Source organism: Brachionichthys hirsutus, chromosome 12, assembly GCF_040956055.1.
Source record: "Brachionichthys hirsutus isolate HB-005 chromosome 12, CSIRO-AGI_Bhir_v1, whole genome shotgun sequence".
NCBI lineage: Eukaryota > Metazoa > Chordata > Actinopteri > Lophiiformes > Brachionichthyidae > Brachionichthys > Brachionichthys hirsutus.
In genome coordinates this window covers 6,535,842-6,551,763 of record NC_090908.1, presented here as the reverse complement: position 1 = coordinate 6,551,763, position 15,922 = coordinate 6,535,842, and the positions used below count along the sequence as shown (strand labels likewise).

The window sequence follows — 15,922 nt, the reverse complement described above, 5'->3', positions numbered from 1 at the left end:
TTCACAAATTGGTATATTCATAGTTTAAAACATTCATATTTTAAAATGGACTTTAATGACTACTGAATATAAAAACACGTAGTCATAAATGGCTGTAAATAACAAACAGTAGCCAACATGGACAAAAAAATGGGCTGATAATCAATTTATACTTAAAAATATATTTATTCTGCATCAGGATTTGCTTTTACAATTTAGACATTTCATATTCAATTTTAGAACACAAAATGTGTGTTCTAAAAATGCATGTTCTCCCCGTGTCTGTCTTTCCCTGCTGAAAGACAGAACCCAACTTGACCCACAAGAGAGCAAGCAGTTTGGCAACGGAGGCAAGGAAAAACTTCCCTTTAACAGGCAGAAACCTTGGACAGAACCTAAGACTCATGGTGGACGGCCATCTGTCTGGACCGGCTGATTGAGAGAGAGAGAGAGAGAGAGAGAGAGCGAGAACAGGAGCAGACAAAAACAAAATGTAACATTGACTGCTATATAAAACTACAAATGCTGATGCTAGCGATGTGGACATCAGTGTTGAGGGTCCAGGTTCTGTCCGTGGTGATGCAGAACCTGGACCTGTGACCCTCAACACTGATATGGACATCAGTGTTGAGGGTCCAGGTTCTGCAGCACCACGGACAGAAGGACCTGCAGACAGAGAGACAGAAAGAGGGACAGACAGACTATCAGTGTAATCCTCCTCACCAGCACCAGTATCAATGTTGTCTCACGCTCGTACGAGGATTACACTGATAGTCTGTCTGTCCCTCTTTCTGTCTCTCTGTCTGCAGGTCCTTCTGTCCGCGGTGCTGCAGAACCTGGACCTGTAGCCCTCAACACTGATGTCCACATTGTAGGGAATTTCCATATTAGATGGGATTCCATAATGTGATTACATGCCGACACCACTAGGAACGCACTACATTTAGTTTGTTATTGTAATGACTGATTTCAATTGAACGCATCACAGCAGTGACGTCACACAACACAGATAAGCATGGGCTTAGATTGGCTGGGGCGGGACCCCCACCTTGAGGAGGATGGACTCATGGACATTGAAAGACGCGGACGCAGAGGGCGGCCCTTTGTTCGGACCTGAGACAGACACACGGAGCAGGATCGAACCTCAGCGCTGATATCTGAACCAACTTGTATTGATCTGCATATTATATAAATATCTTAATCATGACCCAAATCCTCTTTATTGACTACGCACCCACACGGAGAAGAAGAACCGGGGAGGGTTAAGGAAAACCCTAACAACATCGCTAGCATTAGCGTTTGTAGTTTTATACAGCAGCTCTTTAGCAGTATCTTGTTCAGCAGCCTCTATGTTACGTTTCTGTAGGGTTTCACCAAACCCTCTTCTGGTTCTTTGTTCTCCTTAGTGGGTGCGTGTCAATGAGGAGAATGTGGGTTTAGATTAAGACATTTATATCATTAACAGATCAGCTAGTTCGGATTTATCAGCGCTGGATTCCAACATAGCTCTCGTGCCCGCGCTTCGTGTCCGGCCTTCCCCCCTGAAGGCCGGACTTTGCCCCAGCCAATCTAAGCCCATGTTTATCTGCCCTCCCTCTCTCTCTCCCTCCCGTCCCCCCCCCCCCCCCCCTCTCCATCCCTCCCTCTCTCTCCCTCTCTGCCCCCCCCCCCTCCCTCTCTCTCCTTCTCAACCCAGTCGACTACTGGGTCTGTTGGAGCCTACTCCAGCAGTTTATGGGCGTGTGGTACACCACGGATGAGTCGCCAGCTTATCTTAGGACCATTGCTGGAGCTTGAACTCACACTGAATTAAAATTCAATGTTGTCTCAAGCTGGAGTTTTAAAACTCATGAAGGAAGGTGCTGATACATTCTTCATCCATGGTCCTTTGATTTGCCTCCTGTTGTTTCTCATTCACGCGGCATATGTGCCGACCCAAAAGCATCTGGTTGATTTTCCTTGCATCTGGATTTTCTAATAGTTTTTTCATTGTCTTGGCATCAAACCTCGCTACTTCCTCAGGTGACAACACCCCCTTTGGTGTCTGCTCTTTAGGCTTTGGTGGCATTTGGTCGGCAATCCAAGCATTAATTTGTTTCTGTCTCATGACATTCCTTTTACTGAATGTTGTTGGAATGTTGTCCAACAGTTCCTTTACGGAAGGGTTCCTTTGTGTTGACAAGTTCATCATCATCGTCGGCTTTGATTTCTTCATATTTATATGTTTTCTCATCTTAATTGTTTTGATGTTAAAATTCTTTGATGTTCAAAGCAATTTCCTTGAACCTTGATGTTCAAAGCAATTTCAAGATCAGACATTTGTATCCACTTTGAATTCCCATTACAAATGTCTTTAACCTTTAAATTGCTTTGAAGTCACAGTTAGGTTTATGAGTGATATTTGCCTTGCAGATATTTACTTCCACTGAGAGGTGGGGGTTATGTGATCGTCCTCAGAAAGCGCAGACTGCCGATCAGCTCATTCCTCATAATTAGTCACCAAAAGGTTAAAAATTGTTCTTGGTGTCTTTATACACCAACCATTGAAGTAAAAGTGACTCGGAGTTTGTGTAATTTTTAACAGATCTTTGAATCCGTGAAGGAGGTTTTCAATGTTAGAATGCAACTGCTCCAAAATCCAGGATCGCTTCTGGATCAGGACAAAAATTTAATAATCTGTTCCTGGTATGATGTCATCACGAGCCCTCCAGAACCTTTTGAGTTATCTTGCTAATGGATGGACAGACAGACAGGCAGATGCCAGCGATTACATAACCTCTGTGAAAGCGTACACCAACAATTTCAAACAATAATATGTGGCTAGAGGTGGCCCGGTGGCGCAGTGGTAAGCGCTGTTGCATCACAGCAAGGAGGTCGCAGGTTTGAATCCAACTTGTGGCCTTTCTGTGCAGAGTTTGCGTGTTCTCCCCGTGTCTGCGTGGGTTCTCTCTGGGTTCTCCGGCTTCCTCCCACCACCAAAAACATGCAGCTTAGGTGGATTGGTGACACTAAATTGCCCGTAGGTGTGAGTGTGTGTGCTGATTGTCTGTCTCTGTGTTGCCCTGCGATGAACTGGCAGCTTGTCCAGGGTGTACCCTGCCTCTCGCCCATTGACTGCTGAGATAGGCTCCAGCTTGGCCCACGACCCGATAACGGACAAAGCGGTTGGAAAATGAATGAATGAATATGCGGCTAATTTATTTCTGAGAAGATGAAATACATGAAGAAACATTACATTTGAATTAATTTAAACAGCAGTGGTTTTGTTTCAAATATTCTTTATTGCTCAGATCCAGGTTGCTCAGCAATATAGTTCACACAACTCAAAACTACAGCATGGCGGTGACCAGAAAGGCATTGATCCACCTGACGTATTAAAATGGATCATAGGTCTCTAACACACAGTCACGAATTACCTTGAGGTGTTTTAGACCTTTTGGCCCGTGGGAAATGTAGGATTTAAAGATAGTGACCAACTAGATTCACAGGCATGGGCAAACTCTCGCCCGGGGGCCATATACGGCCCTTTGGGCTTTTTGATCCGGCCCGCCGAACTTGTCCAAATTATATAATTAAAGTAAATGTTGTTATAATTAAACCTCATTCCTTTTCCCTTTTCTCTGTAATGCTACCTGTAAAAGGCCAAATCCTTTCATGTAATGGCTTTTACATGTCATTTATATTAGTTCACACAAACACTCCATCCATCTGTTCCTGGCCCGGCCCCTCTGGCTAATTTTAGAGCCCATTGTGGCCCGTGAGTCAAAAAGTTTGCCCACCCCTGAACTAGAACAATAATCTCCAAAATAGTGAAATGCAGTTAAGAAATGATCCATGTAAAATCAACATTAAAAGGCTAATGCCATATGAAGTGTAGCACATGCTGGATTGCCTCCAACAGTCTCATGCAATGCTTTGTGTTTTCTAATTTAACAAGACAGGAAATAAACAATGCTGTGGTTTTGCATACATCTTCACTAAATCCTTTCACAGCTAATTCAGAAACTTGTAGATGGTTGTTGGAATGCCCTCAATTCTGTCCAGACACAAACACAGAACAAGTGTTACCAGCTTTTGTTGAATCAGACCTGAATACGCTGTCAATCTTCCTCCTTTGCATGTCACAGCTTTATTTCATTTGCAATCCTGATTCCACAATCTGTTCAAAATTCTAACTAGGACATTTTCAGCCACAATTTAACAGCTAGCATCATTGGTAGCTTGATCTAAAAGGAATGCATATTAAAGCAAAGAATCCCAGCAAATGCTCCAGACTACAATATTATATCAGTGTTAATGACGAGGAAACCAGATCAACAGAAAACTAACCAAAAAAAGCATAAACTATCCAATCCAACATGTGATATTACACATTATGCGCTCAGTGACGCGTGTTCATTGTGGTCTTCTGGTACTGTATGTCAACGTCTAGCAACACCTGACAAAATCTACAAGCACCAGTCCTTGAAAGTAAAGTAAAAAGGTTTCTATCATATTCACAAGTTTCAGCCTCAGACTGCGGTTGCTTTGGAGATGTCTCAACAACCATGATGCTCTGCTGCCGGCACCACGGTGAAACCGAGCCAGCCGCAGGGAAACCGTCACTTACTGTATAAAGAGCCAAAAGCACGAGGTCTGACAACGCAAGAAAAGAGCCTCAACTTCAAAACTGCTCTCGAAAGCGACTCTTGGCAGTCAAATCACGAATGTCAAACAACACTTTTTTCAGTCATGTTTTCTCCACAACAGACCTTATTACAGCAAAGAAGACCGCAATTGCAGCCGTGTGCATCAGAATAAGCACCGGACTGCATTCACGGGGGGCAAAGTCAGGGAACTCTAGTCGGGTCTGGAGAGCTGTCAGCCTCAGCACGAGGTACTGCACCGAGTATGGGGAGGCTTTGCTGAAGCAGCCTCAGGCATTGTGTGAGTTCAATAGACCTCTTATGTTTCATTTTAGCACTGTTAATCTGTGTTCATTGGGACACCAAAAAATGATTCACCTCGTCTGATGACATAAGTCTGAAAATAAATCAGGACTTGACAATGAACAGAATTCCAGACAAACACTAAAGTTCACTAAATCATTCAAGACATTTTTTTCTTTGCCCTAAAATCATCAGTTTTAGTAAGTAAACTCAGCCTTGGATTCTGAGAGGTAATTCTGACTTATTCAGCACATAAATTCTATCGGTCGATGGGCGAGAACGACAGTTTAGAGGTCAGTTTTGAGGGAAGTTGTGACACACTAACATTTTCCCACTGCAGGTACAGACTGCAAAGAAAGACATAAAATCTAGGCATGCACTGTCTGCGGCTCTAAAGGACATGTTAACTGTTAACGCAGTTGTTGTACATTCTACACCTTTGCACCACCTTTGCACCACGTTCAAGAGCCGCGTCAGTGTATTTTTGCAATTGTGTTTTATTAAAATCAACCCCCCTCGAGTATGTTGATATCAAACAGAGCTGGTAAGATTGAATAGGGTTCTTAAAAATCTTTTTTTTACAAGTTAATAAACTGTTGCTTAAAAAAAAAACCCTGGAGGTACAGTCGGTTAGTTTGTCTTTCTTTCGAATGACACGTTGTTTTTCTTCCTTTGATGGTGAAATCAGTACACAGCATCCACATTCAGAACCACTTCGGGCAGGCATGTACCCCTTAGATCTTACTATTCATTCCTTTCTGGCAAAATAATAATCAACTTGGAATTCCTTTGCCGTGTATCTTTAAGAGGTTGTATGGCGTCCAGGCAAAGACGGTCCAACATCGCTAACGACAGTTTACAAAGTTTCACAAGCTGGCTGGACCTGAAGAGATAAGAGATTACTGAAGATCTTTTCTTTTCTCATGTTCTCTTATTTTCATTATAAAAGAAAATGAAACACGCTCAAAATGACCAGTTAACAAGGCATACAAAATGTGGAAAAGGGGAAATGAAAGATTGGACTGAGGTACCCTGAAGCCTGAGGTAGATCACAATACTGACATGCGCACTGTTCACATCCAAAGTCAACACGGTGGTTCACTTTACTGTTCTCCTGTTTTTTTTAAAAGATTATTATTCATAGTCTAGTTTTCAAGAAAATAAACTCTTCCCTTCAAAACATTATGGCAGTGTCCCACTGAGGAAAAAGAAAAAGGACTTTGTTCTCTTTTTGTTTCTTATCAATAGCTCTCATCACAAAATAGGAAAAAATATATTCATAAATATTACTCTCTCTTTTTTATATATATATTTATATATATACACACACGCACACACATATACACACACGTGGAGGATGCTGTGCGTATTGGCAATAGCCTTGCGTGATGTCTGACAGGTGACAAATTAAGGCAAGAAGCTTCCATGCGGTCCAAAGCAAAGCGCAGCACAGCGGGGAGGGACACCGAGGCGCTGCGTGTCCAGCGAGCTCTGAGAGCGGCAGCCAGCTCAGCAACAGAAAAACTCAAAGTGAGAAGCTCAGAGAAGCAGAGTGAGGATGACGCCGCTGGCCTGGCCTGCTGGACACGCCAGGTGTGACGCTTCTAAAAGGCTGCATATCGTACATTCGCAGCTGTCGCGCCATTTTAGAAAGAGAGGGTTAAAGCCAAACGCGGCTGTGGTCATGTTTGCAGCTGTGTGAGTACCACAGGCATACAGTGCCTCCCCGTTACCCCCCCAACCACCCTCTAACCCTATGACATCTCCTCACTGCCACACCCAACCCCGTTTGACACTTTGTGTCAGCGTTCAACACGTCCTCGTAGAGCGTGTGGCGGTGCACATTCATATTAAGTGGTCACCTATTGATGAGCAAAGGTGCACCAATTCATTTTGTTGTTGTTTTTTTTTTGCAAGATGTAAGTTTTGACTCACGTGAAAGGATGCCTTTAGAGACAGCCATTTGATTTATGTTAATGTCAGGACAAGCATGAATGTAGGTCTAATGTACAGCGTGGGAGAGTGATACAAGCTGACTGGCAAAAAAAAGACCTCAGTTACACTAAACCTCTGTTGAGCGAAAGTGTCAGTCAGTTCACGTATCAAAAGGCTACAGAAAAGGTGTTTCTCAACAACATATTTTTATCCTATTTAAAGAAACCATGAAGTCAGATGAGAGAGAGTGATGAGAAAGAGAAGTCGAAATGGGTAGAGAAGAAAACGGCATCATAATATAAGTGTTGGGAGATGAGAGAGACGTTATCTCTTGTGTTGGCACGCACACACACAGGCATGTTACAAAGACTCATCCATCCTGTCTTATTATAGGGCTTCTTCTTTTATGTCAGTGGCCTATAATGCAAAGAAACAAAGGGAAACTGATTTCTCTGGCTGTCACAGCCCAATCAATCGCTCCGATAACTAAAATGTTGACAAATTACACGGAGATGTACTATTTTTTTTTAACATCAAAATAACAGTGCATACTCAGTGTGCACCAGTATACGTTTCTACTCGGTATTAATACTGCTAAAGAAATGTAATGTTGCAATCTGAATATCATCTTAAACTCTTGTGAGAGAGGGTTTCCATCGTCTCTCGCTCTAATTCCAAACATCCCAAACGTTTGCTCTCGTGTTAATACGGCTGCTACAACCAGTTGTTAGGCCTGTTAGTCCAACGTAAGAGATAACGTTACGCAGGGCAGCAAACTATTTCAACTTAACCTTTGTAACTGTGAGGACAACAGTTCGACTTTTTGTTTGGTCTTTTTATTACACTATATAAGCATGATTTCTCCCACTCTATCTGCTCCCACAGGGCTGGCAGTGCAGACAATGCCCTCAGCTTTTGGCTTGCACTCGCCCCCCCCACCCCAGTGTTCTTTGGTTTTGATCGGTGCTGCTGGTCTGCCCTGCATGTCCCCTTGGCCTCGGCCTTTGTGTGGATAGGTCTCTGTCCGTTTGGGAGGGCTACATTCATTGGCTGGTGCCTGTTGGAGCCACCCCCTCTGATCACTTGGAGTGGTGCGGTGACACAGCAGCGCCCTGCTGGTGCTTCTGCTCCTGCTGTTTGACCTGCTGAATGATCTCCCGGATCCTCCTCTGTGCCGTCTGCAGGAGAGACGTTCCATGCAGGAGTTAATTGTTACCTGTTAAGGTGCTCATATGACAACAAGAATCATAGTTAGTTTGTTTTCTTTCATCAAACTATTTGTTTCCTAATTTATTAATATCATTTATGCTTGAATGGTGTCGAATAAAAAATAATGCATGCATATCAGTGGGCAGCGCGGTAGTGCTGTTGCCTCAGAGCAAGAAGGTTGCAGGTTGGAATCCGACTTGCGGCCTTTCTGTGAGGGTGTTTGCATGTTCTCCCCGTGTCTGCAGCGGGTTCTCTCCGGGTTCCTCCCACCACCAAAAACATGCTAATTCGATTATTTATTTTGCTACATTACCCATAGGTGTGTGTGAATGATTCTCTGTCTGTGTGTGGCCCTGCGACGGCCCATTTTCTTTCACTGTGATGGTTTACATTGTTTAAAAAAAAACAAAAAAACAAGTACAATTCAAAAACGGTTAGTTTCTTTTCGTTTTATGGTCTAGTGTCCCCTATAATAATGTATGTGAGCAACAGCTAAGACTGTGCTGAAACGGTTTGACCTCAGAAGTTGTTCATTTATTCAGGTCATTTCCTTTAATGTAATGTACCATCTAATCACACAGGAGCTGTCATTTAGGTTGCTTTACGTGCATCTTGATGACTCCAGATCTAATGAATCTTACTGACTGGAGTCCAGTGATTCATGTTATTCCCAACATGCATCACTTCAACTTCAACATGAGTAGAAGGATCATAAGAATCATAAGGATCGTTGACTTTGGCAGGACTATATTATTTAAAACACAAGAGTTTAACATTATGATTTCTTCCTCTACTTTTTATTCCTATTTTGGTTTAGATTATCATTAGTTAACGCAACCTTTACATCTTTAGTACATTAATATAATTTAAAAAAAATTAAGCTCTTGATAATGACTATGCAGAATCAAAGTTTAGGTTCCTGCATTTGACTTCAGCCTGTTTTTATTTACAGGAAAATGAACCTTGTTTTTTTCTTTTTTTTTGCTTACCTGGCTGGCGAAGAAGTGCCCACTGATTTTCACAAAGACCTCGTCATTCTCGTCTGGAGTTTGGTCCCGCGGTACAATAACCTCCGCACTCGTTAGGTTTTGCAGCTCGTTTACCTGGAAAGTAATAGTGCACATCACCGGGGGTTGAGTTTCACCGCCAGGCTCACTATCAAACTATGGTCAACCAAAATGCTCTTTGATGCTGGTGCTATGATGTACAGAAATCCCTGCTGCGGCGTGCTTTACTTTGCTTTAAACTGTTCTCACATAAACATAAATAGCATCTGATATTTCAATGGAAAGCTCACAGAATTACATCTATTTGTTTCAAACATCATCAACTCACCGTCTTGCCGCCTTTACCAATGACCCTGCCGGCTGCCGTTGAGGGAACCTTGATGTGCGTCTCCAGTTTGACCTCCTCCTTCCCCGTATAGAAGTTCTCCTCTTTCAGCTTCCCATATATCCGACCTTGTGCCTGGAACAAAGAGGAAGGAACGCACAAAATATAACAACAATTTAAGTAAGTATATCAATAGATTTTAAAAAGAAATCTTATCCCCAGCATGGCGTAAATCTACCTTAAACTGAGCCTCTGGGGTTCCAGTAATGATAACCATCCTCTCAGTAACATCTGGGGCCTCAGCTGGGGCGATCTGACACACACACGCACACACACACACACACACATCAAGACAGATAACAGACACAAATGAGTACAAAACATGGCCAAGTGATGTTGATGTTGTACCGCTTCATTGAAGGAATGAAATTCCAAAAGATAAATGAATTACGTTATGAGACCAGCTGCTCGTCGTCTCCTGCCAGACTTTGAGGGGCTTTCTAAAATACTTTTCTCATCGGTTAGCTCTTTTTTTGTTGTTTTTCCAACATCCTCAGCGGTCATTGAAGTGCTGATGACTCAGCGGTGACTAACAAACTGATGCCAACTTGATCGATGTAAAACAAGACACAGATGCCCCGCTTGTTTAAATAAAACAAAAACAAATGTGTGGACTCGGTTCAAATGTGCCCAAAAATGTTTTTGGTAAAAAAAACAAGCAACTGGAAGAAGCCAGTCATGAGATGCACACCTTTAGGGCTCCTCTGACGCATGTGTAGAAAATGTCTGTGTCAAGTTACGTTTTATTTTGGAGGAGATTATTATAATGAATAAACTCTACAGATCGACCGGAGATGCTGAAACAACGCCTGCCTGCTTTTTAACTGGCGTCTGCACCTCTGACTCACACAAACCCACCTTGATGGAAGCTCCAGCAAAGTGGGCGAGCTGTTTGATGTGCTGGCCCTTCTTCCCGATCAAGGCCCCGACTGCCTGAGTTGGAATAAAGAGGAAGGCGACCTCCTGCTCTTGAGCGTGTTGCTGAGAGAACAAAAAAAAGATTGTGCTTAACCTGCGATGAATGGTGACAACATTGAAAACTGCTTTAAAAGGACTTTTAACATATTTGAAGAGCAACAAAGGATCTCTTCCTGTGCCGTCTGGGTCTGGACAAAACATGAATAGTTCCCATCAAGGTAAGTGGTTGTCTTGAGCGATTTTAATTGTCTTAGCTTGGAATTTAATTAATTTAAGTTTATAAAATAAATATATACTGCCCACACGACAAATCAAAAATGTCCTCTTCCAGAAATATTTGTGGCGTTCTGGTTCACTGAGCGATGGTACTCAGGAATCCCACATCCACTGTTCTCCATTGAATCTGGCTGAGAGGTAAATACAGATTTCAGGGGCACATACTGAATGCTGGTGGGTGATGGCACTTGCTGGAGGAACCCCGTAGAGGCCACTGAGATGTGAAGAGTGACTCTGAAAGTGAAGCCACGAGCAAATCGATCAGAAGACACAGAACCGCACGCGGACGCATTGCATGCACACAACTCGAGCTTTCATTGAGCGCCGTTACAGGACTCACAGTGAATCACACGCGAGCGTTCCTCGGCCATGAAGCACGCAAATACATTCTCACACACTGTCTCACGCAACCGCGTCAGGCAATGAGTGGCGACTGTGTTTTATAGAGGAACTGACTCATCTCTGGAGGACGGGGGGGGGGGGGGGGGATTCTGGTTGCTGCAAACTGTGTATAAAACACTTGCAGGAAGACTCTTGAGTCAACACGGCAATGTTTTTTCAAAATGCACTTCAGGGGAATCCGGTTGACCAAATCTGCTTCATCAGGTCAAAACTAATCCCTGCCATGCACTGCTGCGCTTGGGGGGGGGGGGGGGGGGGGTAACTCCAAAGAAGAACTTTTCCATGTTCTTTTTTTAACCACCTTTGATGGTTGTTCGCTGAGAATGTACTCACTAAGAATGGGTTGTATCCTGATGACACCAACGGGCATACGGCGCCGCGCGCTCCGGCAGCAGGGGGCAGCATAGGCAGATTAGAGGAGAAGATGCCCAGAGCGTTCAGGTTCAAGCCTGGGATCAGGTTAGCCTGTTGCTGAGCAGAGGGGGGGGGGGGGACAGGCAGATTACAGTCAAAGGCCTGCCGGTAGATTAGGATTTAATCAAGGTTCAGTTTTTTGTTTTTGAATGATTAATGTTCTATTAAAGAAAGGGCTGCTCACGTCAAATTGATTTTATGTCCCAGGAATAGAAAGCGTTCAGCAGAAGAGTGGAGCGGAGAAGAAAGTCGTACGAATGCACGGCGCTTTATTTCTATTGTTTTAGTTTTCACCTGTTAAGTGTGAGACCTAGTTAAGTAGTTAGTGAGCGACCTCAACCAGGTGAGCTTTACAATGATCAGTCACACAGGAATACCGAACGCTTCTCCTGGCAGATTCTCGGCGTTTTGCTATCGTAAATTCAAATAATACGTTTCTTTTATAGCATTTTAGATAAAACCAGCCGTTTGAAGCTGTAGTAGAAGCAGTTACTTGGAGTTGTCTGAACTAACTCCATGACATGACAAGTGTTATTATAATTGTTGTGTAGTTCCACTGATTTGGACTTTAGATGTGAATAAACCGTTTAAATCCAACCGGACTCTCTGGGAAATACATAACCGTGAAGCTGGGGAGCGTTTCTCCAGCTTTATGAGCTGCTGATTTGTTTCACAGTTTACTGGTGTAGCTTCACAACAGAGAACGTTTCTGTCTCAAAGTCAAGTCAGCCTGTCTGGTTTCGTGACTGTGAGTTCGACTCGCAGGCTGCTTTCGTTTCCATGTTCCCACAGAGCTTTGTGTAATATCCACGGCGTCTCGCTAGATGGCCCTCACCGATAGCTCGAGAGTCGGCACCCGACAGGTGCCAGAACTGCTCTCACACTTTACCTGCGCGCTGCTTCATACTACTATGATGAGGGCTTCTGAGCCAAACACTGACAGCTCAAGTGGAAAGAGCAGACAAGGCGATACTGGTTTTCAATCTGTCCACAACTGGCGTGCTGCTCATCGTTATCAACAGCATCCCAGCGAATGCCATCGCCGTGTCAGCATCCATCGCTGCATTACCGCAAAGCAACGGGGAAGGAGCGGCCACTGAGGTTGACCTCAGTGCACTGCTGCGCTGGTGATGTCATCAGGGCAGTGTGAAAGAGGAGATGGGTGAGAGAGAGAGAGATGGATGCTGGGAAACACAGCAGGAACACAGAGTCCCGCAGCAGGGGAGGGAGCGTGAGTCAGAGGGAGACACAAAGACACACCAGCGACTCCCCGATGAGCCGTTCCGTGATCACTTATCCGTTTACCGAGCAGACGACGCACATATTCCTAATGTTTGTCCGTAACGTGAACTGAACAGTGCAGCGACGTTATCCCGCCGCATCACGCCTCCGCTGTTCACCTGTCAGCCCGGGTGAGTCAACCTGACTCACTCCGACTGACAAGAGGCCTGCAGATGGTCGTCTTTCAGCTCAGCTTACGTCTCTGGCGGCAACGTCATTCTCGTAGGCTTCTCTCAGTTTCTTCGTGACCTCTGCCTCGGCTTTGCAACGCGCCTCCATGTCGCCCATAATTGTGACGGTCCTCTCAGGGTTGCAAATAGTTAGGTTTTTTAACCTGCAAGAGACGCGACACAGACACATATATTTGCACATGTAACCACAAACAGAAAGAACAGCGCACGGCGTCATTCGCAGCTAGTGAGTTGATCCTAGTTGCTTTTTAGTTTCGTTGCGCTCGTGTTGCTCGGGTGCCAATGAAAGCTCTTCCTTAGCTAACAAGCATTTCAGTTTTTGCGTGTGAAGAGCTTTGGTGCGGTACTAGTGGCATAAATGATGCCTTTATTCATCCCGCTTGCACAGAAGACACACATTCTCATGCAAAATGCAGGTGGTCCTCACTAAACGGCAGAGGGACTTTCCAGAGACCAAGTCGAAACCGCCATTGACTGGCGACACTTCCGGTTTATACCCCGCCTCTCTCCCATAGAAAGGCTGGGATAGACTCCAGCAACACCCGTGACCCGCAAGGCGGATGAAGGGGACATGAACATTAATAAATGAATGAATTTTTATTTATTTTCCATCCGTATGGGCCATTTTTACTGTACACATACACGTACTCACTCATTCCGTCGTAACAGTGATTTCTTGTTGCTAAAACACACACTTTTACATTTCCGAAAGCCCGTCGTAACCCCGGGTCGTGGTTTAATGAGTCGCTCAGTGAGGACCACCTGTATAATAAGCAATGGAAGCAGTGGAGGAAAACCAACCTTGTGTCTCACTGCTGTCTGCAGGCACACAGGACACTTTAAAGGTTTTCACCAAAGCATCGGTATAAACCAATCCTCCTCTCCGCTCTTCAACGTCCTCCTCCCTTCTACCTCTTTCTGAAACGTCACACTTACATCCCCGGAGCCCAAAGAGCCGGAGAAATTTATTGGTTCTAAAGGAGCGAAGGTTGGTAATCATGGCCGGTTAAATATCACGTTGTGCAGCAGAGGAGCTGTAAACAGCTTTTCACAATACTTTTCTAATAATTTAATTGCAATAACATGCTGGGGATCACAGCTAGAGGAAGGTGTGGCACCAGAGGCAGTCTGTTATTTCTGTATATTTGGCAATAGTTGAAAATGTCCTCGGAGCTGTAATCATCATATCAAAGCATTGACATGTTTGTCCTCGTTTGCTTTGAAAGACGCGGGGACTCACGGGGAGATGGTAATCCTGGTCCCCGTGTCCTCCTCAATCTTCTTCAGGTTGCGGCCCTCCTTCCCGATCAGCCTGCCCACCAGGCTGTTGTGGGCGAGGATTTTCAGAGTGATGTCATCCGTCCTTCACAGAAATAACAGAACATGCAAACACACACACACGAAGAGATAAATAAGACTTTTTACTGCAAAAAATACATCTGGAAATGTGGAGGTTTAAAAATTCCAGGGCCCCACAACGCTCTGGCGACGCCTACGGGGTGTACCCTGCCTTTTGCCTGTCGTCGGCTGGGATAGACTCCTGCGACACTCGTGACCCGAAAGGCGAACAAAGTGGCAGACGAGACGTCAATCTGATTAGATACGATGGCCTCATTTCTCAAATGTTAAGCTGCAATCACGTGTTGCCCTGTGTGTAGCCCTGTGTGTAGCCCTGTGTGTAGCCCTGTGTGTATCCCTGTGTGTATCCCTGTGTGTAGCCCTGTGTGTATCCCTGTGTGTAGCACAGTGTGTAGCCCTGTGTGTATCCCTGTGTGTATCCCTGTGTGTATCCCTGTGTGTAGCCCTGTGTGTAGCCCTGTGTGTATCCCTGTGTGTATCCCTGTGTGTATCCCTGTGTGTATCCCTGTGTGTATCCCTGTGTGTAGCCCTGTGTGTATTCCTGTGTGTATCCCTGTGTGTAGCCCTGTATGTATCCCTGTGTGTATTCCTGTGTGTATCCCTGTGTGTATCCCTGTGTGTAGCCCTGTGTGTATCCCTGTGTGTATCCCTGTGTGTATCCCTGTGTGTAGCCCTGTGTGTATCCCTGTGTGTAGCCCTGTGTGTATCCCTGTGTGTATCCCTGTGTGTATCCCTGTGTGTAGCCCTGTGTGTAGCCCTGTGTGTATCCCTGTGTGTATCCCTGTGTGTATCCCTGTGTGCCTGTGTGTATCCCTGTGTGTATCCCTGTGCGTATCCCTGTGTGTATCCCTGTGTGCCTGTGTGTATCCCTGTGTGTATCCCTGTGTGTATCCCTGTGTGTATCCCTGTGTGTAGCCCTGTGTGTATTCCTGTGTGTATCCCTGTGTGTAGCCCTGTGTGTATCCCTGTGTGTATCCCTGTGTGTATCCCTGTGTGTAGCCCTGTGTGTAGCCCTGTGTGTAGCCCTGTTTGTATTCCTGTGTGTATCCCTGTGTGTATCCCTGTGTGTATCCCTGTGTGTATCCCTGTGTGTAGCCCTGTGTGTATCCCTGTTTGTATCCCTGTGTGTATTCCTGTGTGTATCCCTGTGTGTATTCCTGTGTGTATCCCTGTGTGCCTGTGTGTATCCCTGTGTGTATCCCTGTGTGTATCCCTGTGTGTAGCCCTGTGTGTATCCCTGTGTGTATCCCTGTGTGTAGCCCTGTGTGTATCCCTGTGTGTATCCCTGTGTGTAGCCCTGTGTGTATCCCTGTGTGTAGCCCTGTTTGTATCCCTGTGTGTAGCCCTGTTTGTATCCCTGTGTGTATTCCTGTGTGTATCCCTGTGTGTAGCCCTGTGTGTATCCCTGTGTGTATCCCTGTGTGTATCCCTGTGTGTATTCCTGTGTGTATCCCTGTGTGTAGCCCTGTGTGTATCCCTGTGTGTAGCCCTGTGTGTATCCCTGTGTGTATCCCTGTGTGTATTCCTGTGTGTATCCCTGTGTGTAGCCCTGTGTGTAGCCCTGTGTGTATCCCTGTGTGTAGCCCTGTTTGTATCCCTGTGGTCTCAATACCTGCACAGTAAGATTACAAGGCGTGC

General features: G+C 45.0%; 1 protein-coding gene across 2 annotated transcripts in view; it reads right to left on the bottom strand.

The window, feature by feature from the left end:
- Positions 1-7,921: 7,921 nt before the first annotated feature.
- Positions 7,922-15,922, bottom strand: part of igf2bp2a (insulin-like growth factor 2 mRNA binding protein 2a) — a 45,622-nt gene continuing 37,621 nt past the window's right edge. The window contains exons 8-16 of one of the 2 annotated variants that reach the window (XM_068746133.1): positions 14,166-14,288; positions 12,933-13,068; positions 11,373-11,510; positions 10,797-10,871; positions 10,302-10,424; positions 9,622-9,696; positions 9,387-9,518; positions 9,041-9,154; positions 7,922-8,020 (exon numbers count right to left, since the gene is read on the bottom strand). In XM_068746133.1, coding sequence (XP_068602234.1) covers positions 7,922-8,020; positions 9,041-9,154; positions 9,387-9,518; positions 9,622-9,696; positions 10,302-10,424; positions 10,797-10,871; positions 11,373-11,510; positions 12,933-13,068; positions 14,166-14,288 — 1,015 coding nt within the window. The remainder of the gene's footprint in view (positions 8,021-9,040; positions 9,155-9,386; positions 9,519-9,621; positions 9,697-10,301; positions 10,425-10,796; positions 10,872-11,372; positions 11,511-12,932; positions 13,069-14,165; positions 14,289-15,922) is intronic. The other variant, XM_068746131.1, reaches the window with a different exon arrangement.